Source organism: Ictidomys tridecemlineatus, chromosome 6 (genome assembly GCF_052094955.1).
Source record: "Ictidomys tridecemlineatus isolate mIctTri1 chromosome 6, mIctTri1.hap1, whole genome shotgun sequence".
Lineage (NCBI taxonomy): Eukaryota > Metazoa > Chordata > Mammalia > Rodentia > Sciuridae > Ictidomys > Ictidomys tridecemlineatus.
The window spans coordinates 185,000,167-185,027,408 of record NC_135482.1 but is presented as its reverse complement, the minus strand read 5'-3'; the positions used below and the strand labels follow the sequence as shown (position 1 = coordinate 185,027,408).

Here is a 27,242-nt window from a genome sequence, read left to right as displayed (position 1 = left end):
TGTAACGTGTCAGTGGAACTAGGTGTGTCGCAAAAAGTCGCGGTGATACTTTCCTCTGGTCTTCAGACCCCGGCGCTTTACGGTGCTAGGCTCTGCCGCGCTGGGAGATGTCGGCGGAGGGCAGGGCGGAATCCCACGATGCTCCCGGCAGCTTTGCGAAGCGGGTCCTGGTGACCGGGGGTGCTGGTTTCATGTAGGTATCAGCGCCGTCAGTTTCTCCCCGGAAACCCCAACCTTTTTCTGCGACTCTGCTTGCCGTTGGCAATTTGAGCCCAGCTTTGGGTGGGTCTCCCATAGGGGAGGTCCTAATGCACCTCCGGGAGCATCCTTCCCTTTCCTCTTTCCCTGGCTTGTGAGGACGTGGCTCTTTTGAAACTGTGACTTCTACCAAACGCCTGCCTCCCGAAGCAAGAGTACTGTAGTAACGTCCCCGCTTCTGCCTTGTCTGAGATGGACCTCCTGTCGCTGCCTGAAGTGTGCACAAGTTAGTTAAGCTGTCGCCCACGGCTTCCCATGCGCACCCCCAGCCTGACCCCAACTTCCATCACCACCAAGCACAGGCCTTTACGTATAGGCGCCTCCAAAATGATTGGGGATTATGATAGGACTTATTTATTGTGCAAACTTCTAAAAATCCTTGGTTGCTGCTGACCTGCCCTAGATGTTTGATCAGGTCCTTTCTCCTAATTCCAAAGTGTGTCCTCGATGTTACCACTTCTCACACTCCCCGCCTTCCACCCTAGTCCTCATTACCCGCTCCCCCCCCCCCACCTTTTGCCTAGACTACTCTTGATTGGTTTTACTGCTTCCGCTCTTGTTCCCTTAGAGTGTTCCTCACGCAGAGGTCAGTGTTTCACTAAGTCAGATCATGTTAGTGCATAGAATTTTACTCCAATGGTTCCTGCCCACTTTAAAGTAAAAACTTATTACCATATCTACAGGCTTATTTGGCCAAGCCTTACTTTTCCAACCTGATCTCTTGCTTTTCTATTCCTGGCATGCTTACCCTCTTACGATTCTTGGAGCACACCAGGCTGGTGCCCCCTTATATCTTGAGGCGTTTGCACTTGCTTCTCCTTCATTTCAGCTGCCTGTATCACTCAATTTGGGTTTTTACTTGGATATCACTTCTTCAAAGAGTTCTTGCCTGACCACACTATCTAAAATAACCCCTTTCCCAACTAACATACTTATCCTGCCTGATATTATATTGCATATTTGTGTTTCCTTGATTATTGCCTGCATCCCCATTCTAGAATGTAAACTCCATGAGGGCAGAGACTACTGTTCACTAAGCACTTGGCAGAATATCTGACCCATTTTCTGAAGGTCTTCAGTGATTGTTGTATGGATGAATGCAAGAATAATGAACAGGAAACTCCTACCCTCAAGAAACTCAGTGTCTAGTGGAAGAAGAGGAAATATGGGGATTGATTCTTATTTATTGCCTATTAGCATATTAATCATCCCTTCTAATCTGATGGTCACTTGGTGGAGAGTAGCAGGCATGCAAATTTCACTTATGAGAAGAGTATGAACATGTGAGAGTGCTGGTCCAGGAATGGTATGACCTAGAAAATGCTGTGAAAGAACTACCAGTGCACATCTTGATTTTATAATTTGGTCAATGCTTGCCGCTGTTCCGGAGGCCCCAGCATTTTAAGTGTTATAAAATTGGGTAGATCTTCCACTGAAATATGCCTCAGGTTCTACTGCAGGGCCCTCTGAAACCCAGAGGCAAACGGGTTGGTTTCAATTGTTATTAGCCTGGGAAACCTACATTTTTTTCAGGGACCCCCTTGAGAATTGTGGCTTATAACACCAAACTCTTGTACCAAGACACAGGAATTGCAGAAGTTACTATAAACAGACAAATGACTGCTCATATTGATTTAATTTTTATGTAATCACATCTACAGTTCCTGAACAGGCACATTATAATTTCAGTGTAGTCACTCTGAGTAGCACCATTATGTTTTTCATCCAGCATTAACTTTCACACTCTAAAAGATGCATGAACAGTATAATTTGCTGAACTGATTTTTTTTCTTTATATCCAGAAACACTAAATTCTCTATTCTACATAGCATAAAGGGAGCGTAAGAGTCAGTTTGTAGATGTTGTTGGTGAAAAGTGTACATGTGTGTATATTGATGTTGTTTCTGTTTTCTTGAAAACATTTAAAGTTATCTTTGATTATTTTCATAATAGTCAACAGCATAAGAAAATATTCAAGAGTCTAAAGGGGTTGAAATTTTCCACTCACAAGATGTCTTTTTTTTTCCTTATAGTGCATCACATGTGATTGTCTCTTTAGTAGAAGATTATCCAAATTATATGATCATAAATCTAGACAAGGTGAGTTTCATAAAAATAAGCTTCATGCACTGAAATTACAGTTCAATTTAATTACATTTTTTTTTAAAGTACCAGAATCCTGTTAGTTTTTTATTTAGTCTTTAGCTACTTGGGGGTCTGTATGGTCATGTGCTCATGCTGAATCTTTGGAAACTTTTACTTGTTATGCTAAGCCATAAAGTCAATGTTTTTTTGTTTTTTTTTTTTTTGTACTTGGGATCAAACCCAAGAACCCCATGCATGCTAGGCAAGTGCTCTATCACTGAGCCACATTCTCAGCCCTTATGTGCAGTATTTTTACCAGAAGAAAACTTTCACTCTTTCTAAATTCAGTATTTAGTAAAATGTGACTACCAGTTTTTTCTTGGTGTTGACGTGCTTTATTTGATTTAATTATTTAACTATGTAGTTTTATAATTATCATCACCTAGAAAATTGTACATGTTTATTTTACAAAATAAAATTTAGTTAAATTAATTTGGTTTTGTTGAGAATTCTGCAGTAATAATTGGAGTCTCCTTAAAGAATCTGAAAGCCCTAGTTGGAAATCATAGATTTTTTTTAATCTGAGCAAATACAAATGGCACAGATACAAATGGTTACCTTAATTTCCTAAAACACAATAGTTAAGAAGTACAGATAAAGAATAATCCTTAACTCTTAGGATTTTTTTTTTTACTGTGTTACTAGTGAATAAGAATTCTTTTTTCCCTCATCTGTACACTGACTTACCAATAGTTAACTCAGGAACTCAGGACCAGGTATAATGAACTGTAGTATGTATAAAACAGGCATCATTTTTGATGACTAGTAACTTTTCTGTCAGGAGTAGTAAACTTTTTTAAACACCAGTGGCCACAGGCAAATTTGGGTAGGAACATATTTTAAAGTACACATTTATAAAAAGGCTTTTTTTTTTGGAGTCCGGTATTTTGAAAAGGTATCACATTACTTGTTTTTGTTTGTTTGTTTTTTGTTCAGTTTTTACTTGTAAGATGTCAGAAGCTGGGATGGGGATTAGTTGTAAAGTGCTTGCCTAGCATGCATCATGCATAAGGCCTAGGATTTGGTTCTCTAGCACCTCGATCAATGTATGTCAGAAGCTTAGAATGTGTAAAAGCATAGAGGAAACACACTTGAAGAGAATATGTTCTTGTATTACAATCATTAACATCTATAGTTTTAAAAATAAATTGGTATTTTATAGGAAGAGCTAATATTATCACTTTTTGTGTTGCCCCTGGCCATCCTCTCTTTTTTTTTAAGCTGGATTACTGTGCAAGCTTAAAGAATCTTGAAACCATTTCTAACAAACAAAACTACAAATTCATAAAGGTATGGAAGTCTTCTTATAATTATTGAACTGTGCCTCTTTAGTCATACAGAGATTATAATAGCTTCCTACTTACAAGCTTGTGTGTAAAGGGCTTGGCAGGCACACTTACTAAAGGCCTTTTAAAAGACCAAATAGTTAATTTCCAGAAGTACCACATGCTCTAGAGAATTCTACTTTTAGATATACCACATAAAAAATTGCATGTCATTTTTGATACCTTAGAAAATCTATGAGTAGCTGGGTGAATTTGTGTGGTTTTTAATTTTAAGTCCTCACTAGCCTGTTTAATAGTGCCTACCTGGGATTCAGAGTGGTTGGGGTGAAGTGTGGTGTCCTCCTGAAAGGCTAGCCAGACCATGAAGCACATGAGATAGTCTCTCCCCATGAGGGCACATGGCCTCTGGAAGGCTGGTTCTTAACTCACCACTCTTCAACAAGTCCCAAGTATAAACCAGAGCAGATCCTTTATTTGCAAAGGGAAATGTTTCTTTCCAATGAAACTATGTTGTGATTTTATGTTCTTTTCTTTTAAAAATGATTTTACAGGGGCTGAGGTTGTGGCTCAGGGTAGAGCGCTCACCTAACATGGGCGAGGCCCTGGGTTCCATCCTCAGTACCACATAAAATAAATAAATAAAGATTTTGTGTCCAACTATGACTAAAAAATAAATATTTTTTTAAAAAAGTGATTTTACAAACTCTCTTTTAACCACAAAAAACACAAAAACATATTGAGCAATTAGTTCATAATTCTGTTCTGTGTAAAAGTATTTTCTTCAGTTACTAAAGGTTTTTTGAGAATATGTTTTTTCAGAAGAATTAAACCATAACTTTACTATTATTTTCCAATGTTCATTCCAGTTGTTATACTTACTTTAGATATATTTCAGTAATGGTTCTTTCAAATTTTTTAATACTATTTTCCTTTTTAATATACTAATCTTAGATTGTCAAGAATATAATGAAAAAATGTAGAAGTAGTTGGGTGGTCAATAAAATATTGTTTTATACTTATTTGCAAAAAATGCTTTGAATCGAATATCTGGAGAAATATATCACTACTGAACTTGTCTGACCATGTGGTTGAATGTTCAAGATATTCTCTATTGAACTGGGAAGTGGGAGATGGGGTGTGTTATAGCAAAAATGGTTTTGATGATGACAGTGCTCAGAGAAACCTAGTGTTTTCATGTTTGCTTTCTCATATAGGGTGACATTTGTGATTCTCACTTTGTGAAACTGCTTTTTGAAACAGAGAAAATAGATATAGTACTACATTTTGCTGCACAAACACATGTAGGTAAGCATTGTCTTATGCTCTAGTTGTGACTGGCATTTCTTTTTCCTCTTGTGGCTAACTAGACTAAATCCAAAGTCCAGAAGTAGAACTAAATAAATGGTTATCTAATATACATCTTTGTAAGAGGATATACATGTTACACCAGAAAAACAAGACTTTTGCTATGTCATTGATATATTTGGCACTTTTTAGATCACTTTTATTAGTGTGGGTTGAAATATAACCCTGAATAGATCTTAAAACTTTGAATCGAACCAAATTCAAACTGGTGATTACTTGTGAAAGGTAGGAATGAGGAAATGGGTCTTCAGCTGTAATTTTTATGTTGTTTTTCTTAAATTGGGTGGTGGATACACAGATGAATATTATGTTGTTATCTGTACTATTTTATGCATTTGAGATATTTTCTAATAATTTTCTGATATTGTTACAGTGAATACAACATATATTCAAAAGAATTTAGAAGTGAAATAAATAATGGTAATGTGAACACCCATGTAGCCATCATCCAAACAAAAATCAGAGTGTTGTCAGATCCTCTTTGGAATTGCACTGCTATTGCCTGCTGTCTGATTTATTTCCTTTGCTTTTCTCTGTAGTTTTTCTATTTATATTCTTTTCCCTAAGCATTATAAGTTTTGGCTTTTTAAATTTTATTTAAAAAACATATAAGGTGGTATGTAGATTTTTTTTCTTTCTTTTTAAAAATCCATTTAGATTCATCTATCCATTTGGGTATAGGTATAGTTTGTTCGTTTTCAGTACTGTATAACATTCTAATTTAAGAATTGGCACAGTTTACTTAGATATTTCACTCCTGGCGGAAATTTGGGTTGTTTATGCTTTAGGGCAATTTTGAACAGTACTACTGTGAGCATTCTTACGCATATGTCATGGTACACATACGTACACATTCTGATACATAATTAGGATCATAAGATTTGTCTGTTTCAACATAAAAATATCAAACTGTTTTCCAGAGTATATTAATTTCTACTCCTCCAGTAATATGTAACTTCCTATTGCTCTAGATCTCAGCAAAATTTAGTTTTGTCAGATTTTTCCATTATTTCCAATCTCAGCAATGTGTGATTTGTCTTTTATTATATTTTAAATTTGTATTTTCCATAATTGCTAATAAATTTGAGTATTTTTAATGTTTTTTTAATGTTTTTTGGTATTTTTAATGTTTAATGCTGTTGAAATCTTTTGTCCAGTTTTTAATTTTGTGGTTTATCTTTTTCCTCATCGAAAAAGATGTTTCCAGAATTAGTAATCATTTTGGGTGGTTGAACCATTTATCTTTTTTTTTTTTTTAAATTTTAATATTTATTTATTTTTTTAGTTCTCGGCAGACCCAACATCTTTGTTGGTATGTGGTGCTGAGGATCGAACCCAGGCCGCACACATGCCAGGCGAGCACGCTACCGCTTGAGCCACATCCCCAGCCCCTATCTTTTTTTTTTAATATATTTTTTTTTAGTTGTAGATGGACACAATATCTTTATTTATTCATTTTTATGCGGTGCTGAGGATCGAACGCAGTGCCTCACATGGAAGGCAGGTGCTCTACCACTGAGCCACACCCCCGCCCCTGAACCATTTATTTAGGAAGTCATTTTCTTAAATGATGTATACACTTTGAAGTCCATTTCATTTGACATTGATGTGACTGTATCACTTTCTTGTGTATCTTTTTTTATTAGTGCATTAAAGTTATACATCACATGTCTTTTTCCATTCTCTTTTTTTCAACCCTTCTGGCTTTATGGCTTATCTGTTTCTTAAAAACAATGTGTATTTGGATCATAATTTTTATTTTAATTACTTTGAACATCCTTGATATTCATCCTCTTGCTTGCTTTTTAAAGGACTTAACTAAGAAATTGTTCTCTTTTTCTCCCTCTACTACTTTGGAAGATATATATTCTTTGTATTCTTTGAGTGGTTACCTTAGGAATTACACATGTATAATTAGCTTATTTAAGTGTAAAGTCCATAAAACCTTTGCCCTCCTCCCAGGTATGCATTTTAACACCATTTATTTATTCCCAACTGTATTTATCTAGAATTTTAAGTCTATCTTATTTTTCAATCCCATTACATATTTATTCCTACTATTTTGTGTAATCAGTATTACTATTTTGTTTTAGCAATATTCATTTTTAGAGGCTTGTAGATAATATTCAAATTATGTCATTTATTATTATTATTTTTTTTATTTTATATCTTCATACAAGTAGGTTTTCCACATAAATTATTAGGATGATTTAAGTGATACTGAAAAGCCAGGTTAACTGCTTGATACCTTTTGTTTATGTGGTAAGCTTTATTTGACTTGGTTTTTTACCACTCTCTTACTTTCTTTTTTCATTTTTTTTTTGTACAATTATGAATTCATAGAGTTGAACACTTTTGATTCTTTGTTTGTTTGTTTTAATCAATTTCAGTTTATATTCAAATTGACCCACTACTAGCCACAGAGAGCCAGAGTTGCTTCCTGGGTCCTTAGTAGTCCTTGTTGCTGTCTTATTCTTTGGTGTAGCAGGATGTTCTAGGTTTATCTTCAAGGTTTCTTCCAAGGATCTGGAAGCAACCCTTCTTCTAAGGACTGAGGTTCCTTTTAGTGGGAATAGTAGTTACAGGCCTCAGTCTGGGTATGTTCACTGTTACCAATTGGACATTGTTTCTAGGCTTTTTCAGTTAACTTCAGAGCTAAGGAATATTTATTTATTTGCCTACTTAAGATAAAATACATCATGAGTTCACAATGCATGAGTGCCTAACTCAAAGTTGTTATTAACCCCATGGGTCTTATATTTTCTTTCCCTTATCCTGAATACTTTGGTTCTCAATAGCACCATAATAATTTCTCATTTTCTTTTCTATTTCCCATTTCTTGGTACTGGGGATTGAACCTAGGGATGCTTTATCCCTAAGCTACATCCCAGGCTATTTTTATTTTATATTTTGAAGCAGGATCTCATTAAGTTGCTGAAGCTGGTCTTCAATTTGCAATCCTCCTGCCTCAGCCTCCAGAGTCTCTGCGAGTGCAGCTGTCTAACACTGCATTCATTTGTCATTTTTTAAAAATCCCATTACACAACAAAATAAGAATAACAATAGCAACATTTTCTGAAATGACAATGGTTTTTTTTGTTTTGTTTTGTTTTGTTCTTAGTAGTTTCCCACTAGGTCTATAGTCAAATTATTTTGTTTTATAGGTACTCAAAGCATGGTTATATAACTAAGTAAATTCATTGTTTGATTCATATTTTCCATCTTGCTTTTGAGTTTTAGAATTACTTTCTTTTTAATTGTTTTTCAGTTATGAAAAATATAAAATAGTTCCAAAGTCAAATCTACCATATAAGGAATATTTTTATAAGTCTGTCTTTGGCCCCTGCTCTTCTGTGTTCTACTCTCCCCTGTAGAACACTTTATATACATTTTAGTTTATTCTTTCTTTTAAAAGAATAGATATTCTGTGCCCCTCTTAGAGAAGTCATAATCTCGAACATACAGCTCTCTCCCTCTTGCCTTTTTTATTTGACAGTATATCTAGGACATCAGTCTATATGTACAGTGGTTAAGTTTACTTCCCACTGTTTTAAATAATGCTGGAGTAGATGGCTTTGTACTTGTGTCTTTTTGTATATTTTTAACTGATGTTGGGAAGATATGCCTAGAAGTTGAATTGCTGGGGGCATTAATCTTCTAGAATTGCCAGAACAAAGTACCACAGACTGAGGGCTTAGAGAACAAATTTATTTGCATTCTGGGGCCTGGGAGTCCAAGGTCAAGGTGTTGCCAGGCTTAATTTCCTCTGAGGCCACCTGCTGGGCTTACAGCTCCTTTGCATTTACTCTTTGCTCACAGGACCTTTCCTCTGTGTGCATTCCTGGCACCTCTTTTTAGGTGCAGATTCCTCTATACTAGGTAAATTGGACTGGGGTTCACCTTCAAGGCCTCATTTTAACTTAATCACATCTTTAAGGGCCCTAACTCCAAATATGCTCACATTCTGAAATATTGGCCAGGTATAGGGAGGTCAGGTGTCACTATACATTTTATGTAACAGTTCAGTTTATATATTTGGGTTGGGGGATAAATGCATATTAATTTGGTTGGAAATTGCCAAATTTCCTTCCTTAGGGTTGTAAGCATTTTGCATACTCATTCCCAGTGTGCAGAATTAAGTCCCCCACACGCCACAAAGCCTCAGCAACAAAACATTTTGTTAAATTTTTTATTTTTTGTCATTGTGAGAAGTTATAAGTGGCATTCTCTGAGTTTGAAACTTGGGTTTTCCTTATAAATGAGGTTGAGCATCATAAGCTTAAGGACTATTTATATTTTTATATCTAAACTGTTTTGTATCCATTTTACTGTAGGATTGTTCTTATTTAGTTCTACAAGGTATTTATAGGTTGAATATATTAATGTTTTGTCTCTAGTAAGTTCAAATGTTTTTCCCAGTTTGTCTTTTTTATTTTGTTTCTAGTCTAGTTTTTTTTTTTTTTGGAGGGGGCAGGGGTTGACAATGAAAGATTTTTTTACAAGGTAAAATTTATTAATCTCTTCCTTTATTGTATGTGAATTGTGAGTCATAGTTAGGGAAGTTACCCCATTCCCTGGTAAAGCAGATGATTTATTCAACATTTATTGATTTATTCAACATTTATTATTTTTATCAGTAACAAGTTGCTCTGAAATGCATAGCCCTCAAATCGTAGAAACTGGAAGTTTCAAAAATTTTTAAAATTTGAATACTTGAATTTTTAAATTTAGATGCATCATTTTGTATTTCCTTCTTTTTAGGATAAAATGTTTTTTGAAAATTTAACAGATTGTTTTCTAGCTTTTAAAATATTTATACATACTATATAATATAGGCTTACAGAAATAAATATCAATGCATATATATGTTATTTCCAAAACTATTTAATTATGATGAGTAAAGAGAAGGGAATAGTACTCTCTTAAAACCAGAATTGAGGGACTGGGGATGTAGCTCAGTGGTAGAGGGCTTGCCTAGCACGTGTGAAACACTGGGTTCCATCCTCAGCATTACATAAAAATAAATAAGTAAAATAAAGGTTTGTGTTCATCTACAACTAAAATAAAAAAAATTTAAAAAACAAACGAACTGGAATTGATTGTTTGGTATTTGTTTTGTCCTTGGGTGAAATTGTTCTAGTTTTTTTCTCTTCTTTTAGATTTGTCATTTGTCCGGGCCTTTGAGTTTACCTACGTTAATGTTTATGGCACTCATGTTTTGGTAAGTGCTGCTCATGAAGCCAGAGTGGAGAAGTTTATTTATGTCAGCACAGATGAAGTATATGGAGGCAGTCTCGATAAGGTAAATAATTTACCTTTTCTAAGTTTACCTTAGAAAATCTACAACACCTGTTTACTTATCATGTACCATGATGCAGATCCGTCTTATTAAACCTGTTCTGCACTCTTCTCATCCTCACTCTCCAGAATTTTATACCATGGTCTCTTCTGTTCAAATCAAATACCATCCTAAATGGAGAACAGCCTAGTCTCCTATAGATTTATTCATAATTTGCCTGACAGATTACAAGACAGCAGCAAATATAACATTTTTTGTCTCAACCTCACAAACATGTAAGTTTACCAAGATGGCTTCAGAGTGGACAAACCGAAGCAGGAGTATGATAGGCTGCAGCAGGTTCCTATGTACCATTCTCTGCCAATCGGCAAACACATTGGAATATCCAGGGGCAAGTGTGAAATCATTGTAGAAAGTGGAATCTATTTTTTATCATTTCTAAATATTATACTTTTTTTGCACCAAAAGATGACTCCATTCTTCACAATTTATGTATTTTTTCTTTTCTCTTGTTTTTTGGGGAGATAAATATCTATGCTACTAGATACAGTGGCACTGAAATTAGGAAGGTACTAAAGGGAAATCTCAAAAGAATATGTATAAGTACCAATTATTGGATATTAACTGTTAAAGGTTATTAACTCTTTTAAGGTCATTCTCTGTACAATTGACATTTGAGGATGGTTGTGTGATCTTGTGTCATATTTAAAGGAAAACTGCAGGTAACATGAAATTATGTGGAAAAAATGTAGTTCCTCATATTTCTATAGTTTTAATCTCCAAATAACTACTGTGGCTGACCTATAGACCTCTAAAGACCCACCAACCTTACCCAGTAAAAACTGTAGTTTTCCTTTATGGTAAGCCTATTTTTATGTTAGTTGAATTTTTTACTAGTACTTGTCATTTTAAAAAAGGTCTCTCAGATGCTTCTAATCTTTAGACCTGTGAGGGGTCATCAGACTGCTACTGGTTTCTACTCTGGCAGAGCTTTGAACTTGCATTGTGATAGAAGGATTCAGCATTATCTGGATAGGGGGTAAGGAAAGTCCAAATCTCTTCCAGTTCCAAATATTGTCATTTCATTCAAGAGACTTAAATTATTTGTTGATTATACATTATAATGGAGGAGACAAAAATATCATTCCCATGAGTCACTTATCTAGTGCCATTATTTAATTTAGATATATTGCATAGGATGTGCCCACAATCCTTTTTACCACCAAATAATTCTCTGATTTTGCTTGGGTGACCCTTACGCTGGTGAACTGCAGAATGTCCCAACAGTTACTATCAGTTCAGCTACACCAAGATTTCTAGAGGCTTCTCCAAGCAGATTGTAAATTAATTTCAAATGAAATCTGGCATCACCCTGGGGGAATTCTTACTTCACACTGTTGGGGAAGTTTACCAAGATGGCTTCAAAGTAGACTAACTTTAGACAGTGCAGTTAAAAGACACACTTTTTACATTTAGCAATCAGCATGGACACAACAAAAAAGAAAAGCTACATTAAAACCCTGGGTTGGAATGCTTCATATTTTCCATAAAACAGAAACTAAAATAACCTGTTACAGAGTTCTCAGGTTTTTTTTTTTTTTTTCCTGTACATGAGAATTATCTAAACATCTTTGTAGTAACCAGGACCTGCCAGTACTGTGCTTTACTTGAGTTCACAGATCTGCTGTAACCTGCAGCTTCCCTGTCCCTTCTCTGCCTCTCCTCTCCTACTAAGCTTTGTTTTCTGGCAGGCAGTAAAATATTCTGTCACCACCACAGCTCCTGCTGCTGCTGGAACCTCATGGCCACCTTGGGTTTATGGTTTGACAAAGTATTGGCTGTTACAATGGGTGATAATATTGAATGTTTCTATCACAGTGCAAGTTCAAAGCCCTGCCAGGAGGAGAAACAGCAGCTGGCTGATGCCACTCCACAGGTCCCCAGATCAGAAGTGTCTGGGAGAGGGCTGGGGTTGTGGCTCAGCAGTAGGATGCTCACCTAGCACGTGCAAGGCACTAGGTGCGATCCTCAGCACCACATAAAAATAAATAAAATAAAGATATAAAAAATATTTTTTAAAAAGTGTCTGGAAGACCTTTTTCAAAATGACCAAGGTTCCTCCCTTCTTAGATCCCAAATTTGAAGATTGATTGTTGCATTTGCCAAAATCATTGTTGCTCCCACTACCTCCAGAATTGCTTCTGTCTTTACCAGATCCATATAGATATCCCCACTACCACAATATTTGCCACCACCATGGCTACTATAAAAGTCACCATGACCACTGAATTTTCCTCCATGACCAGTGTTGTAACTATCACGAAAATTATTTCCATGGCCACCACCAGAGTTTCCAGATCCACTTCAGCCTCTTGGCTTGATGAAGCAGTAGCCATCTTGTTTCCAAAGGGCTTTCCTCCTCTCAGAGTGTCCATTCCCAGAGGAGTATTTCTCAGTGACAGACTGACTCACAGACATGGCTGCCAGAGGTTATCAAAGCAAAGCGCTTTTTCTAGCCATTGCCTCAGTCAGTCCTGATTTCAGTTGCTTCAGTTTTCCCACATTGTTCAAAGTTATCTCTTAGGTCATATTCTTCAGTGTCTTTTATAATGCTGCCCACAAAGATCTTTTCCACAGTCATGTGGGCTCCTGGTCTTGGAGAATCTTCTCTTGAGACAGCTTTCTAAGGTTCCACAATCCCATCTCCTTTGTACGGCCTCACATTCATGGCTGCACCCACCTCCTCCACAGAGGAGTAAGTGGCAAGCCCAGAGCCCCTGGAGTGTGTGGTGTTTGTATCTCTCATTACCACACAGTCTGAGTGTTCCACATCGTTCAGAATGGCTCCTCCAACTCCCATAGGTTGTTTCAAAAGTGCAGGCCTCCAGTGATCTCCAGGAGACCGTGACTTAGACATGGCTTCATGAGAAGAGAGACTTAATAGTGCTTAATTAGTGGCATCCATGGGCAGAAAGCTCTGTTTTTCACAGTCAGTTTTTATAGGGAACTCATTTTGTCTATATACACACACACACACACATATATGTGTGTTTTGGTTAAAACAGTGTGTGTGTGTGTGTGTGTGTGTGTATGGAACTCATTTTGTCTTATTTTATATACACACACACACATATGTGTGTGTATATAAAATAAGACAAAATAATGAGTTCCATATATATATTTTTAAGCCAAAACACACACACTGAAAAAAAAAAGTCAAAAGTTTAAAAAGACCTCTAGTGAGAAAAAGGAGACCCTGACCACTTGTGGATCCCTAGTCCTCTGAGAAGTAGCCACTTTCAACTCTCTGCAGTTTTTATCAAACTTCTTCCTTCTAATTCCCTTTCCACTCTCTATCAGATCTGGCACAGTAGCCAGAATGATTCTTAAAATAGAAATCAGGTCATGGCGTTATTCTGTTCAAAATCTGTCAGTGTTTTCACAGTGACCTTCCAGGGTTCAGGGTACTATTCTGCCGTCCGTCCAGCTCTCTGAGCTCATCTCCCATCTCTCTTCCTGAACAGCAGCTTTCCTGCAGGTCCTTTGGACATTCTTCTGTCTTAAAGCTTTTGTACTTGTTCTTCTCTCTGCCTGCCTTACAGGGTTTTTGTGATCACTAAAGAAGTTACTGTGGGTGCATGTAAAGATTCAGATACACAGTGTTCAAGAAATGGTGTTTTTTAAAAAATGCTATAGTAAACAATTCAAGATCAAGTTTGTAATATGTTTTCTACTTAGAAAGTATATGTAGTACTTATTTTTTATCATAATATATCTTTTTAACATTAGGAATTTGATGAATCATCACCCAAACAACCTACAAATCCTTACGCATCATCCAAAGCAGCTGCTGAGTGTTTTGTACAGTCTTACTGGGAACGATACAAGGTAAGAACTGATTGCCGAAACTCTTGTACCATTTTATTATGGACTTAAGTGTTAAAATTCCAACTCAACTCTAGCAGCATTTTAGTTATCGGGTAGAAGACAGCTTGAGAAAATGTAGTACTAAGGAATGTAAGATAATTGATTTGTGTGTGTGTGTGTGTGTGAGTGTGTGTGTGTGTGTGTGTGTGTGGTGCTGGGGATTGAAACCAGGACCTTGTGCATGCTAGGCAAGCACTCAACCGACTGAGCTATATCCCCAGCCCAAGATTAATAGATTTTTATATTGTGTGGCCAAGATATGACTTAACTTTTCTTGTTCAGTTCATTATTAAAGGAATAGTTTGAATACATATTTTTTCCTATTTCAGTAATAGGTAGAGTGTTACAGGTATAGTGAAGGCCCTGTTGGAAACCCATGAGTAGAGGAAGACAGAGAGAGGGAGGACAGATTCCCTTCCCTGCCACATACTTCTCTGCTTGGTTCAGCACTCTTGGTTTCTCATGAATGGGAGATAGACCTTCCCCTGGTGCTCTGACAGTGTTGCTGTGGGAGCCTTAGCCAGTAGGATCATCATCTTGAGGCCAGTATCTTTGACTTCACACTGATCTTTGAGTTTTTAGGGGCTAGATTAGAAAGGCATTCAAGATCCTCTTGCTTTTTATGTTTTAGTAGCATTGGTCCTCTTCCCTTTTGTGGTAGCTCTAAAGGGTTGATACAGTGGAGAGAGCCAACTTGGTTACCATCTAGCTAAGCTTAGAGTCCTAGAGTTGGTTCTTGAAATGGTCAGATGGAAGAGTCCTCAGTATTCTGCTGGCAGAATTACAAACCTGCCTCCATCTGTGCCCATTCTCCCCTGTCCCAGTGAGGAGAATTGTCTTCATCCCCCTTTTGGACCCTTTGCTCTTATTGGAACCTCATCCTCTCCTGCCTTTCTAAGAACCGTACGTTAGAAACAGTCTCTTCGTTCTGTCTTCATGACATGTGGAATTATTTAAGCAAAGGTGCTTCTTTTTAAAAATTCTGTGTAGCTTTCTAATAATCACTATTATAATTGCCTTAATGTTGAATATTCTTTAAGTTTCCAGTTGTCATCACAAGGAGCAGTAATGTTTATGGACCACATCAGTATCCAGAAAAGGTAATTTTATTCCGAATTCATGGTGGTTGTTTTAGTGATTGTAATTTTTCTTTGTTTAAAATATCTTCTCATCATTTCTTTGTCCAAAAAATTTATGCTGTAATTATACATAATTATTCTGCACAGGCCATAGAATTAGGCAAATCTTCTCAGACTTTGAGTTTGAAGACTTGAATTTAAGTATCAACTTGATGCTCTCCAGCTGCCATGACCTAAGGCTCTTTGAGCATTGTCTTTAAATTGAGGGATAATGAAAATGCTTAGGAGTTTGAAGGATTCAGGTGATATATATGAAAATACCCTGTACTTCCTAGGACTACAGAATTTTCCCACTGCAGCCACCATGCTGCAGTTAAGGCTCTCAGTTTGCAATCTCCCCAGTACGTCAGGATGTATGGAAAGTTGAAAGCTAATTATTGATGCAGGAAGCTTATAGGTAAATTTGTATTATATCATTGGGTTAACTGTGCCCCAGCTCTTTTTTTTTTTTTTCTTTCCAGAACTGAGTATTGTATCAGTTCTGGAAAGAAAAAAAAAAGTATCCAGGCCCCTTTACCATCTGTGCTATATCCCCAGACCATTTTATTTTAAATTTTGAGACAGGGTCTCACTAACTGTCCCAGGCTGGCCTTGAACATGCCATCCTGCCTCAGCCTTCTGGGCAGTGCTGTGATCACAAGTGGTGAGCACCACTGTGCCCAGCTCCCAACTCTTTTTGATTGTGATGTGCCTGAATGTCTTCCAGAAAGTAATAAGTAGAGAATAAAGAAATGTGCTAGATGGCTGGGAATCCCTGTGCTGTTGGTTCTGTGTCAGTAAGCCTGCTTTTAGGTAACTGTTGTCTGCTATGCCTAAATTTGGAGTCTGGGTTTTCTCACTTCCAAGCTGGTTGTTTTGATCTGTTTGCCCAAAGAAAAGGGCCATTTCATGGTGTGCTGGTGTTCATATTCATATTGCTTAATTTTTGGAGTATCCTTATAAGTTTAATATAAATTTAGTAATTTCTTGCTTGCTATGTTTAACATAAGTTTTTTTTTAATTCAAGGGTACTGTAATTTTTTATAAATCCCACAAGCACTTATTGAGTGAGTGGTTACATGTAAAGTGATAAATAAGATTCAATTCCTGCCTTTAGAAATCAACACAAAAGTGAACTTTGTGATGACAGAAAACTGTCCATGAAGACTTTCTCAGGTTCTTCCACTGTTGAAATAATTTTATCTTCAGAGAACTGGTTTTTGTGAAATAGCAAGCTATCTCGGAGTTCTCTCACTTATTGAGTATTTAGGTGTTTTTCATGAGTTCCTGGTAAAAAGAATTCAATTTTTTCCATATGTATGGTTTTCTAGTAATTATTTTTAATATATCATGAGTTCAGATTCATGTTAATGAGTAAATATTTGATGTTTAAAATGAATCTTAAATATTCTTTTAGGTCATTCCAAAATTTATATCTCTACTGCAACACAACAGAAAATGGTATGTTGTTTACCTTTGTACTGTATGCTTTTCTGATATGTTGATAGTATTTGGTAACAGTCTCTCTTGAAAATCAGTCTTAGAGTTGGAGGCCATGAGTTGAATGTCCCACCAAATTTAAGAGTTCCTTCTTCATTTAGTGTGGTAGTTTTTTGAATAATTATAAGCTATAATTCATTTCCATTATTTACTAAAATAATTTGTTTTTAAATGGCTTATTATAGATCTTTGAGCCATAGCATTAAAATTTGGTATCTGTCTTTACATAATTTTACTTTTTCAAAGGATTAATTTATATAGAACTATAGACATTTCTTTAAAATGAACTTGTAGTATAAAATTGACAAATATTTATCATGGGCCCATGTTTTCTGATTTTTTATTGAATAACCTCAGATGCTTTGGACATCATTGAAGAACTAAGGTTAAAATTTAAAAGAGCTGGGCTTGGATTGTGGCTCAGTTGGCAGAGTGCTTGCCCGGCACATGTGAGGCACTGGGTTCGATCCCCGGCACCACATAAAAATAAAATAAAGGCATGTGTCCATCTACTTGAAAAATATTTTTAAAGAGCTATTCATATTTTTGTGTTTTCAGTAAAAGGTTTTCAGGCTCTCTGTGGGAATTGTCTTCTCTTTACTTGTACCCAGGTGTTTTATCCTGTTTAGGAGCGCTTACATTTTTACATTTGATGATTCTGCTTCATTTAATCTGTTCAGCTGCATTCATGGATCAGGGCTTCAAACAAGAAATTTCCTTTATGCTACTGATGTAGTAGAAGCATTTCTTACTGTCCTCAAAAAGGGAAAACCAGGTGAAATTTACAACATTGGAACCAATTTTGAAATGTCAGTTGTCCAGCTCGCCAAAGAACTAATACAACTGGTACGTATCTTTTGTAAAAAGGTGGTGTTTACACAACTGTAACTAATCACTAATTTAGTCAGTAGTAGTTTACATTGATTTAATTTTAAAGTGAGTAAATGGAAAATGAAATTCATAATTATAGGTATCCCATATATGTCTTCACTTGAAGCTTTAGCATTCATTTAGTAACATTTTTTGAAAAAAGATAACTCATTAAATGTACCTGCCCTAATTGTAAGATACCTCAATTTTGTAAATATAGACTGTGTCTTAGAACCAAAGAATACTGATATGTAAAATAACTATGGTTATGACTATACATATATGTGAGGCAATATCAATTATAAATTATAGAGTTTAGTAGAAAGGGGAACCAAGTAATACCAAGTAATAACTAAAGGTCAGGAAAATTTGTTTTCTCCCATGATTTATACAATGTGTATTATTTTTGAACTTCAGGTAAAATTTAGGTTATGAAGTATAGGAAGCATATGTAAAGTATAAAAAGTATTTTTGCTGTCTCCCCTGCTTTGGGCAATTGTTTTTCTTGTCTTTTTAATCACCTATTAAATACCATTGTTATTCTCTAGTCTCATAGTTTGACTCAATAGCCTTCTGCATTTTGACAGATCAAAGAGACCAATTCAGAGTCTGAAATGGAAAATTGGGTTGATTATGTTAATGATAGGTGAGTAACAAGTGAAAACATTGGGAAAAGGTTGTGAAATCTTAGGTATTATAAATTATATGGGCTTAACTGAGAACTAGTTTATCTGTTTTGAATTTTCTGGTAAAATATTTTTTTTCCTAATTTTAAGTGTTACACAGATTAGGCACAGCACTGTTACTAGCTATGTGACTTAAAGAAGTTATCCAAGTCTGAGGTGTCCTTCATTGTGAAATAGGGATAATATTATCTTACTTATAATGATATTTTAAGGTTTAATTATGTATATAAAATACTTGGATCAGAGCCTGGCACATAAATGTATGCATTTATTTTTTCATTCATCACACATTTCATAAGTTCCTTCTGTGTGCTAGGCACTGGAATTAAATTGTGGCTGAAATAAATCACAAAAAGTCTAAACCACAGAGAGGGTTAAGTGTTGGGGATTATGGTTTTTTTAATAACAAATTTTCTACAATAAGCATATCATTAGAGGGAATTATTCTAAACTTTAATTATGGTAAAGATGCATGAAAACATATTATCTCTCTTAATATTTAAATTTGTAAATATTTAGTTACAATGTTATTTTAAATCTCTTTTGTTTTTCTAAGACCTACCAATGATATGAGGTATCCAATGAAGTCAGAAAAAATTCATGGATTAGGATGGAAACCTAAAGTGCCTTGGAATGAAGGAATAAAGAAAACAAGTATGTTATAACTGGATATTTGGGGGGAAATTCAGAAAAATTAAAAGGAAAAGTGATGCATTTTTAGAACACCACACAAATTCAGCAGACTCTTCAAATTGTAACATTTAATATACTTCTCTAACAACACTACTATTTCCTGAGCATTTTGAATTTCAAAGTCTTTCTTTCTCTTATCATTAATCAAATACCTATTTAATTGATTCTGAAATACACAATTTTTCTTTCTTCATATCTGTGATAGGTATTTGTTTTATAATTGCTGATGTCTTATGATTATTATTGCAGCTTTCTTTCTCTTAGTAATATTTTAAATAAGTATCCATCTAGTATGGTCAGTGGTATTTTAGATTTCATGTAATGTAAATACTTGTAATCCTTGAGTGTCTTGTCATTTTATATTGAAACAAATACAAAGCAAATTCAGATATGCAGAAAAATCTATTAAAATAAATAGAAAATCTGTATGTGTTAAAAGTCTATTTAGAAATGTACTCATGAGAAAAGATCTATCCAAATGTAGAAAAAAGTCTTTATTAAGAACATGATCCTGGGCTGGGTTGTGACTCAGTGGTAGAGTGCTCGCCTTGCATGTGTGAAGCCCTGGGTTCAATCCTCAGCACCACATAAAAATAAATTAAATAAAGGTATCATGTCCATCTATAACTAAAAAAAATTTTTAAAAAAGCATGTGATCCTATGTTCATACATAAATACATGACCAGTGTAACTCCACTTCATATATAACCACAAGAATGGGAAGTTATACTCCATGTATGTATGATATGTCAAAATACATTGTACAGTTATGAACTAAAAAGAACAAATAAATTTTTTTAAAATAGCAAATAGCAAGGCATGGTGGTACACACCTATAACTCTAGTTCCCATAGGCTGAGGTAAGAGGATAGCAGGTTCAAGGCCAGCCTGCACAACTAAGCAAGACCCTGTCTCAACATAAAATATAAAGGATTTGGAATGTAAGTCAGTGATAGAGAGTGTCCGTGGTCAATCCCCAGTAAAAACAATAAGAACAACAACAACAAAAAAAAAACTTGAAATATAATAAACTTGGATTGAATATTAAAAAGCAAAATCAAAGAAAACGTTCAACTATTAGATTTTCTTTTAACTTTTAAAAAAATGCTTCTTGTGATAGTATGGCATGAAATAATTTCATATATTAATAGAAGGAAGCTCACCGATCTCACTCTGCCTGTGATGCAGTATTACCATATTTATATGACCAAAGAGTACACTTTTTTATAAAATAACTTGTAAAAACCAGTACAAATGACCTGTCCCTCTCACCTCAAATTCCTTAAAATTAAAATGTCTTAAACAATTGTTATCAGCAGGTTCAGTATTGTAGAGCTTTTTAAAGAAAAAAAAAAAGAAAATGAAGGATTGATTTTAAATTCTCATATTTTCAGCCAATAAAATGTCTTCTAACTTCATTAAGTTCAAAATCAGCTTATGTCAATGTACATACAGTCTTTGTCTGTTGCCCAGCTGATGAGCAAAACTTCTTATGTAGCAGGAACTCAGTTGTTTGTTGATTAATTGATGTTTAGTTTTTCATTTTTTATTTTTTTCTTTTGTTTTTCCTACCAGTTGAGTGGTACAGAGAGAATTTTCACAACTGGAAGAATGCAGAAAAGGCACTAGAACCCTTTCCTGTATAGCCAGCATTCATATACTTGGCATTGTTTTTCAGAGAAGAAGAAAATTATCCTACCTCAACAAATGGTATGAAATCAAGTGACCAAATGAAGTGCCCTCTTTTCATTTGGAATTAGATTCATCACTTTTTGTATTAAATTTAAATACAAAGTGCCTCATTCTTTGGAAGATTGTCAATTGGCACAGGATTTAAATGTCAGAATTCTTTCAGAAAACATCTTCTGGAAATTAGGAAGTAGTAGGCATAGACAGATATATCTAGGGGTGGGCCAGGAAGGAATCTCCTGGTTCTGAGAACAGCGCTGGGTGGATTGCAGCCTTGGCTGGCTTGGACCTCAGTTGGCTTCCCAGCCTTTACCAGTGCATAGAAGTCTTTTAAGTTTTTATTTATAGGAGAAGTAGGATGAGTATTATGCTGTAATTCAGCTTTTTTTTTTTTCAAGGAATGATATTGTGCTTTAAAAATGGAACAAAATGAATGCATATTTAGCACTTTTTAGCTTTGGGTAATTTTGTAAAATGCTTTTTTAAAACAGAATTTAAAAGTTTTGTATTTTCAAAATCAGTTGTTGACCCCTATATAACCTGTATCAGAGAACTTTTATCACATGTTTACTGTTTATAATTATTTTATTTATAAAATTACCAGTATTTTAATATATTTAATGTAGAATGAGACATTTTAAGTAATGTATATTTTTATTTTGCTCTAGAGGAAATTTTTAAAATACTTGATTATGTATTATTTAATCACTCTGTCCTAAAGACTGTAAGTTGACTTGAAAAGTAACTGACTGGACACTGGGCTGAGAAAGTGAGAGAAAGCTGGTTTACCCCTCTGATTATCAAGAATACAGATTTCAAAGCTTGTCGCCTTGGGTCACTGGAGATACGGGCTGGAGCAGTTTCCCTCTATGTGGATTGTGTTGTTGCTAGAACCTCGGAGACTACGGGGCACCACTTTCTTCTTTGTGGAAGAGGATGTCAGAAACGGCAATTTGACTTTTACTTTGGAGGGCATGTCCTGGCACACCCTGATCATCAGACTCCTAAAAACTTTATTGAAATAGCAAGCCTCTGAATCATCATCAGGGTGAAAGAGAATTATCAGTGCCACCAGTGTGCTCTCCTCTTCCTCTTAATCTTGCCTGGTCAGCCTGATGCCATCAATGTGATAGATCCATGTGACACTCTACAGGATATTCAGAAAATTCAAGTCTCCCAGGAAAACAGAACTAGTTCATGCAGCCCTTAGGTGAAACTGAGTGCAACTGTCTCCTTATCTTTTGTGATCAAGATGGAAATGTACACATTCACCAAGTCATTGGTGGAATACCATGTATCCTCATTAAGAAGATGCCCTGTGGGCACCACAGCCACCTGGGGATTTGCTGCTTGTTTCAGCCGGCAGTTGTCTGCAGTTGCTCTCCAGGCTACCCACTTTCATTGGGGACCAGATAAATGAGTTAAATAGAGATGTGGTGGGGACCCACCTCTGCATCCTTGAGAGCCTCAAGGGTGACCTCATCCTCATCATCTCCAAGATATAATTTTGTTATTGATTTACTATCTTGGCCATTAGAGTGGCCAGTTGGGGCAAGGCTGTCAAGTTAAGGTCAGGGCACTGATTGTGAAAACTTAGGACTCTGACATGAGCTTGGAAATATCTGGGTGGATGTCTTTAAAGATTTGACTCTGAAGTTTTTAACTATTAAGTCCTGAGTTTGGTCTTGGACTTTGTCTTTTCTCTACCTCGGGTGATAAGGTACTCATTTAATTGTCACTTGTTTGTTAATTACACTCAGCTTTTCCTTTCCTTCCCTTCCTTTCCCTTCTGTAGGTACTAGTACAGCATATTAAAGACCAATCAATGCCATTTTTCTGTATGACTTGTTCACCTGAGCTTTTCAAAATCCCAAATTATACCAAGCATGGCAGGACATTCTCCCTAGTCACCGTACATGGGAGTTTTAGTGATGAGGTAACTGCTTTGCATAAGGGAATGGTGCTCATGACCAGCAAGGCAGGAAGTGTTTCAGTTCCAAATCTGTCTTACCAGCTGCCCTGCTGGATCACTCTCAGAACCAGCTATGTCATTTGGATCCTCTGGAAAGCAGGGACTGAGACAGAGGGGCACAAGAAGTTTAAGGGGGAATGTTTAATGGGCAGAAGAAATTGTGAGGCACAGTACAGACCTCACAGCTGTAAAGAGAAGGGAGAGGAAGTAGGGCTGGTAGAGAAAGCCTCCAGCTGTGGTGCGGATCTGACAGGATGTCAGCTAACCCAACAGGGGCTCCAGAGTAAGATCACTTGTAGGAGAATCTCCCTACTGGGCAGAAAGGGCCAGGCTCCTGGATATGCTCATTGATGGTCAAGTGAGCTCAGCAACAGCCGAGGGGAATCCAGAAGGCATTGCAAGGTGAGGCTGTTAGCCAACTGCGTTCTTGGCAGCGGAGTGACAAGCTCTCTCCGAGGGAATCCTGCATAATTGCCACCTGTCTGTTTACAGTAGCAAAGGGGGTCTTGGGATTTAATTGCTCTCAGTACAGATTTTCAACTAAACCACTGCCTTTAGTCCAATCCCTTACTCTCCTGAGCCTCTCTGGCATTCTGTTAGGTTACTAGCCTAATCTAGAGGCTCCCAGAAGGTTTTCTGGAGATGAAATTCAAAGTGGGTTGTAACGGATGGAAGGAAGTTAGTAGAGGAAGCTGAGGGTGAGTCAAGGCAGAGGGATTGGCAGAGTGAACGTGTTAAGTGGTGAATAATACTGTTGAGGGGATGGTGGATCCTCACTGTTACTCTAGCAGTCATTCTCAAAATGTGTCCCCAGGTCATTAGGAAATGCAAATTGAAAATATAGCACTTCACACTCACAAGGACGGTGAACTGCATTCTTGGCAGTAAGGACATAAGAAATTAGAACCCCGATGTACTGCTGGTGGGAAGGTCAAGTGATGTAGCCACCATGGAAAATCATGTTGTGGTTCCCAAAAAGTTAAGTTGAATTACCACATCCTCTTGCAGTTTCACTTGGCATAGTTGAAGGAAGTATGTCATTATGGGGACCATGGGGGACTATATCTTGTCTCTGACTCCTTTCTTCCCCTGTTTGCTTCATGAGTGCCATGAGCTGAGCAGCCCCCTATACCCTTCGGCCATGATGGTCTATATCCAAAAGAATTGAAAACAGAGACCCAAATATACATGTGCACCGGGGGTTATACCATTGTCACTCACAATTAGTTACAAGGTGGAAATCACACAAGTTTCCATGGGTAAATAGAATGGATAAATAAATGTAGAGACAAAGGGAATATCGTTCGACCTGGAATTTCTACACATGCAAAAACATGGAGGAACTATGAGCAACTTAGGAACATTATTCATAAGCCAGACCCAAAGAGCAATACAGCATGATTCCTCTCCTATGAGCTACCTAGAGTAAGCAAATGCATAGAGACAGAGAATATGATAGGAGTTTACTAGGGCTCAGAGGGAGAAACGGGGGATTGCTTAATGTGTACAGAGGTTTTGCTAGGGAAAATGAAAAAAAAGTTCTAAAAGTGGAAAATCGTGATGTTTGTACAATTTGTGAAGGCATTTAATGCCACTGAATTATACACTTAAAAGTGGTTAAAATGGTAAATTTTACATCATGTACATTTTACCACAGTAATAATTGTAAAGAATGTGTTCCCAAACCAAAATCACCTGCATCTCCAGGGAACCAATTAGGAAGGCAAATTCTTGGGCCACACCTTAGACAATCAGAACCTCTGGAAGTAGGGCTTAGTAACCGAGATGCATGATGTCTGAGAGCCTCTGCTCTGTGATGTAAGATGGGGAGAAAAGGCTGGAGGGGAATTAGTAGTAAGATGCTTGGACCTTATCTTGCCAGTGAGGAGCTGATTCTGGATTTTAAGGAAGAAATTGACATTGTCAGATTTGTGGATTTATCTTTTTTCTAATAAGCAAATGCTTCTTGCAGAAATCTTGGAAAATTAAACAAAAATCTGAAAGCCATTGTAATGGTTTGGACCTGTAACATCCCCCAGATTTCATGGGTTGAAGCCATGGTCTCCAGTGCAGTAATTATGTCCAGAGGCGGGACTTCTAGGAGTGGGTCATAAGGGCTCTGACCTTTTGAAAGGATTACTAGATGGTAACTGTAGGCAAGTGGGCATAGTTGAAGGAAGTATATCATTGGGGGGACCCTGAGGGACTACATCTTGTCTCTGACTCCTTCCTTCCCCTCTCTTTGCTTCCTGAGTGCCATGAGCTGAGCAGCCCCCCTCTGCTACCCACTTTGGCCATGGTGTCCAGCCTCACCTCAGGCAGGCCCAAAGCAATGGAGCCAGCTGACCGTGGACTGAACCTCTAAAATCATGACCCAGAATAAGTCTTTCCTACTCCGAAGTTGTTTTGTCAGGTATTTTGGTCAGTGATGAAAAGTTGACTAACACAGTCATCCTTAATCTACCCCTGGAAGGTAACCTCTGTGATTATTTTGGTGTACTCCATTTCATTTTCGGTGCATTTGTGCACATTTTTAAAAACCCAATATGGGATCATTGTAGACATACTGGTTTGGAACCTGCCTTTTTTTCCCTTAGCAATACATCATGAACATTTTTACATGTTATAAGAACTTTTGCCATTTTTATTGACTGCAGAATTACATTTTGATAGCTTATTCTGGGAACAGTATGGAAGATGAATTTAAGGAAGAAAAGATTGAACTCCTGCAGGGATCCAACTTATGAAGCCATTGCAGTAAATCAAGCTAGCCATGATAAGGCCTAAAGCGCAACACTACAAATGGGGATAGAGCTGGGGACAGATGTGAGAACTTTTAGATTAAAAAACTTATTGATTGATGGTACATGGAGGTGATGTTTCTTGACTTGGGTGGTATTTTAAGATTTTGAATGTTGAATTGGAAAAAGTGGAGAATGGTAAGTTTAGAAGATGCTGAGCTTTGGAAAATGTTTAGTCTGAGGGGTCTGTGGGACATCCAAGTGTCAAATATAGGAATCAAGCTCAATCTGGCAAGGGTTGAGATTTATATATAAATATATGTATATATATATATATACATATATTTATAGTTAAATAAATATATATATATTTATAGTTAAATAAATATATATTTGGGAATTAAATGGTTTATCAACACCTAAGAGTGGAACCTTTAAGAGACAAGACCTAGTGGGAGGCCGTTAAGTAATGAGGGGTACACCCTCATGGTAATCTGGTTGGTTTCCACAATAGTGAGTTGTTATAAAAAGAGTAAGCCTCTGAAAGTGCTCCCTGAATCCCCTCTCTGGCTTTTTGTCTCACCATATGATCTGCACATATGCCTGCCATTGTGATGACATCTGCCACAAGGCCCTTAACAGAGGCCCAAACGCAGTTATCTTCTCTTGGACTTTTAACCCCTATAACTGAGCTAAATAAATCTCTGCTTTATAAGATGTCTGGCCTCAGGTATTTTGTTATAGCAACAGAAAACAGATTAAAATATTTGGCCTCACCTGCAGATGTTGAGGTTCTACCATCTGTATTAACCTTACTTTATGAGTATGATTTGTGTGCTTATAATTTGTGTGCCCTGTTAGACTTGGGAGTGTAATCATCTCTGCATCCCTAGGCCTGGATGCGCAGCATCTCAATTCATGTGTAGGTTTGTAAAGGAGCGGGGGCTTTGTTGTTACCTGTCTAGGTTTCTCTCTGCCTCTTTCTCTATCCTTGCTCCTAATAAGCTCATCTCCCCAAATAACCCTACCACAGGCAGAGGCCTTTGCTTTTCTACACACCACTGTGTACACAAAGCTCAGTTTCTTCCTTAAACCTTTCATTTCATGAAGGAGATCAACCAGTTTAGCAAGTCTTATGCTTGCTTCTGATTTCATTTAGGCCTATTTGTTTTTTTATTATTTAGAAAGACTGTTCTCCCTTTGGGGCTTCTTTGTGGAAACTTCTTTGAGTGATTCTTATTTGATCCTTTCTTACCTTTTTGTATTTCTAATACTGCTGTGTTGGTAGCTAAACTTGCTATGTTCTAACTGACAGTTTTAAAAGGGGGTTTTCTCAATGACAGAAGATTTCTCTTTGACCAACGTAACCTTTCTTCCCTAAATTCGGAAAGCAGGAAGCCCCCTTTCATCTTCTTGACTTAAGTCAATTTAGAGGAGCCCAAGAAGCATTTTTTTTTTTTTTTTTTAGTTGTCGATAGACCTTTTTTTATTTGTTTACATGTGGTGCTGAGAATCAAACCCAGTGCTTCACACATGCCAGGCAAGTGTGCTACTGCTGAGCAACAGCCACAGCCCTGCGAGAAGCAATTTTAATTCTTGGTTTCTTTCCTTTGACTCTAAAATACTGGAAAGCCTTCCAAATCAATGTTTCGTAACAGTTCTGCACTTTGCTTAGTCCCTCATCTATTGATTT

The 27,242-nt window shown here is 36.7% G+C and overlaps 1 protein-coding gene across 2 annotated transcripts; it reads left to right on the top strand.

Moving 5' to 3' along the window:
• Positions 1-2: 2 nt before the first annotated feature.
• On the top strand, positions 3-26,266 carry Tgds (TDP-glucose 4,6-dehydratase). 2 transcript variants are annotated; one of them, XR_005732183.2, is made up of 13 exons: positions 3-193; positions 2,292-2,358; positions 3,625-3,693; positions 4,904-4,994; positions 10,214-10,356; positions 14,143-14,241; positions 15,321-15,380; positions 16,816-16,859; positions 17,579-17,744; positions 18,356-18,414; positions 19,011-19,108; positions 20,723-20,857; positions 21,505-26,266. XR_005732183.2 is itself a non-coding variant. In XM_005317044.5 (12 exons), the coding sequence occupies exons 1-12, from the start codon at positions 108-110 to the stop codon at positions 20,791-20,793; spliced, it is 1,053 nt and encodes a 350-aa protein (XP_005317101.2). In that variant the 5' UTR covers positions 3-107; the 3' UTR covers positions 20,794-26,266. The 2 variants fall into 2 exon arrangements, 1 of the variants encoding a protein (XP_005317101.2); XM_005317044.5 differs by having other exon boundaries at positions 20,723-26,266.
• The last annotated feature ends 976 nt before the right edge of the window (positions 26,267-27,242 follow it).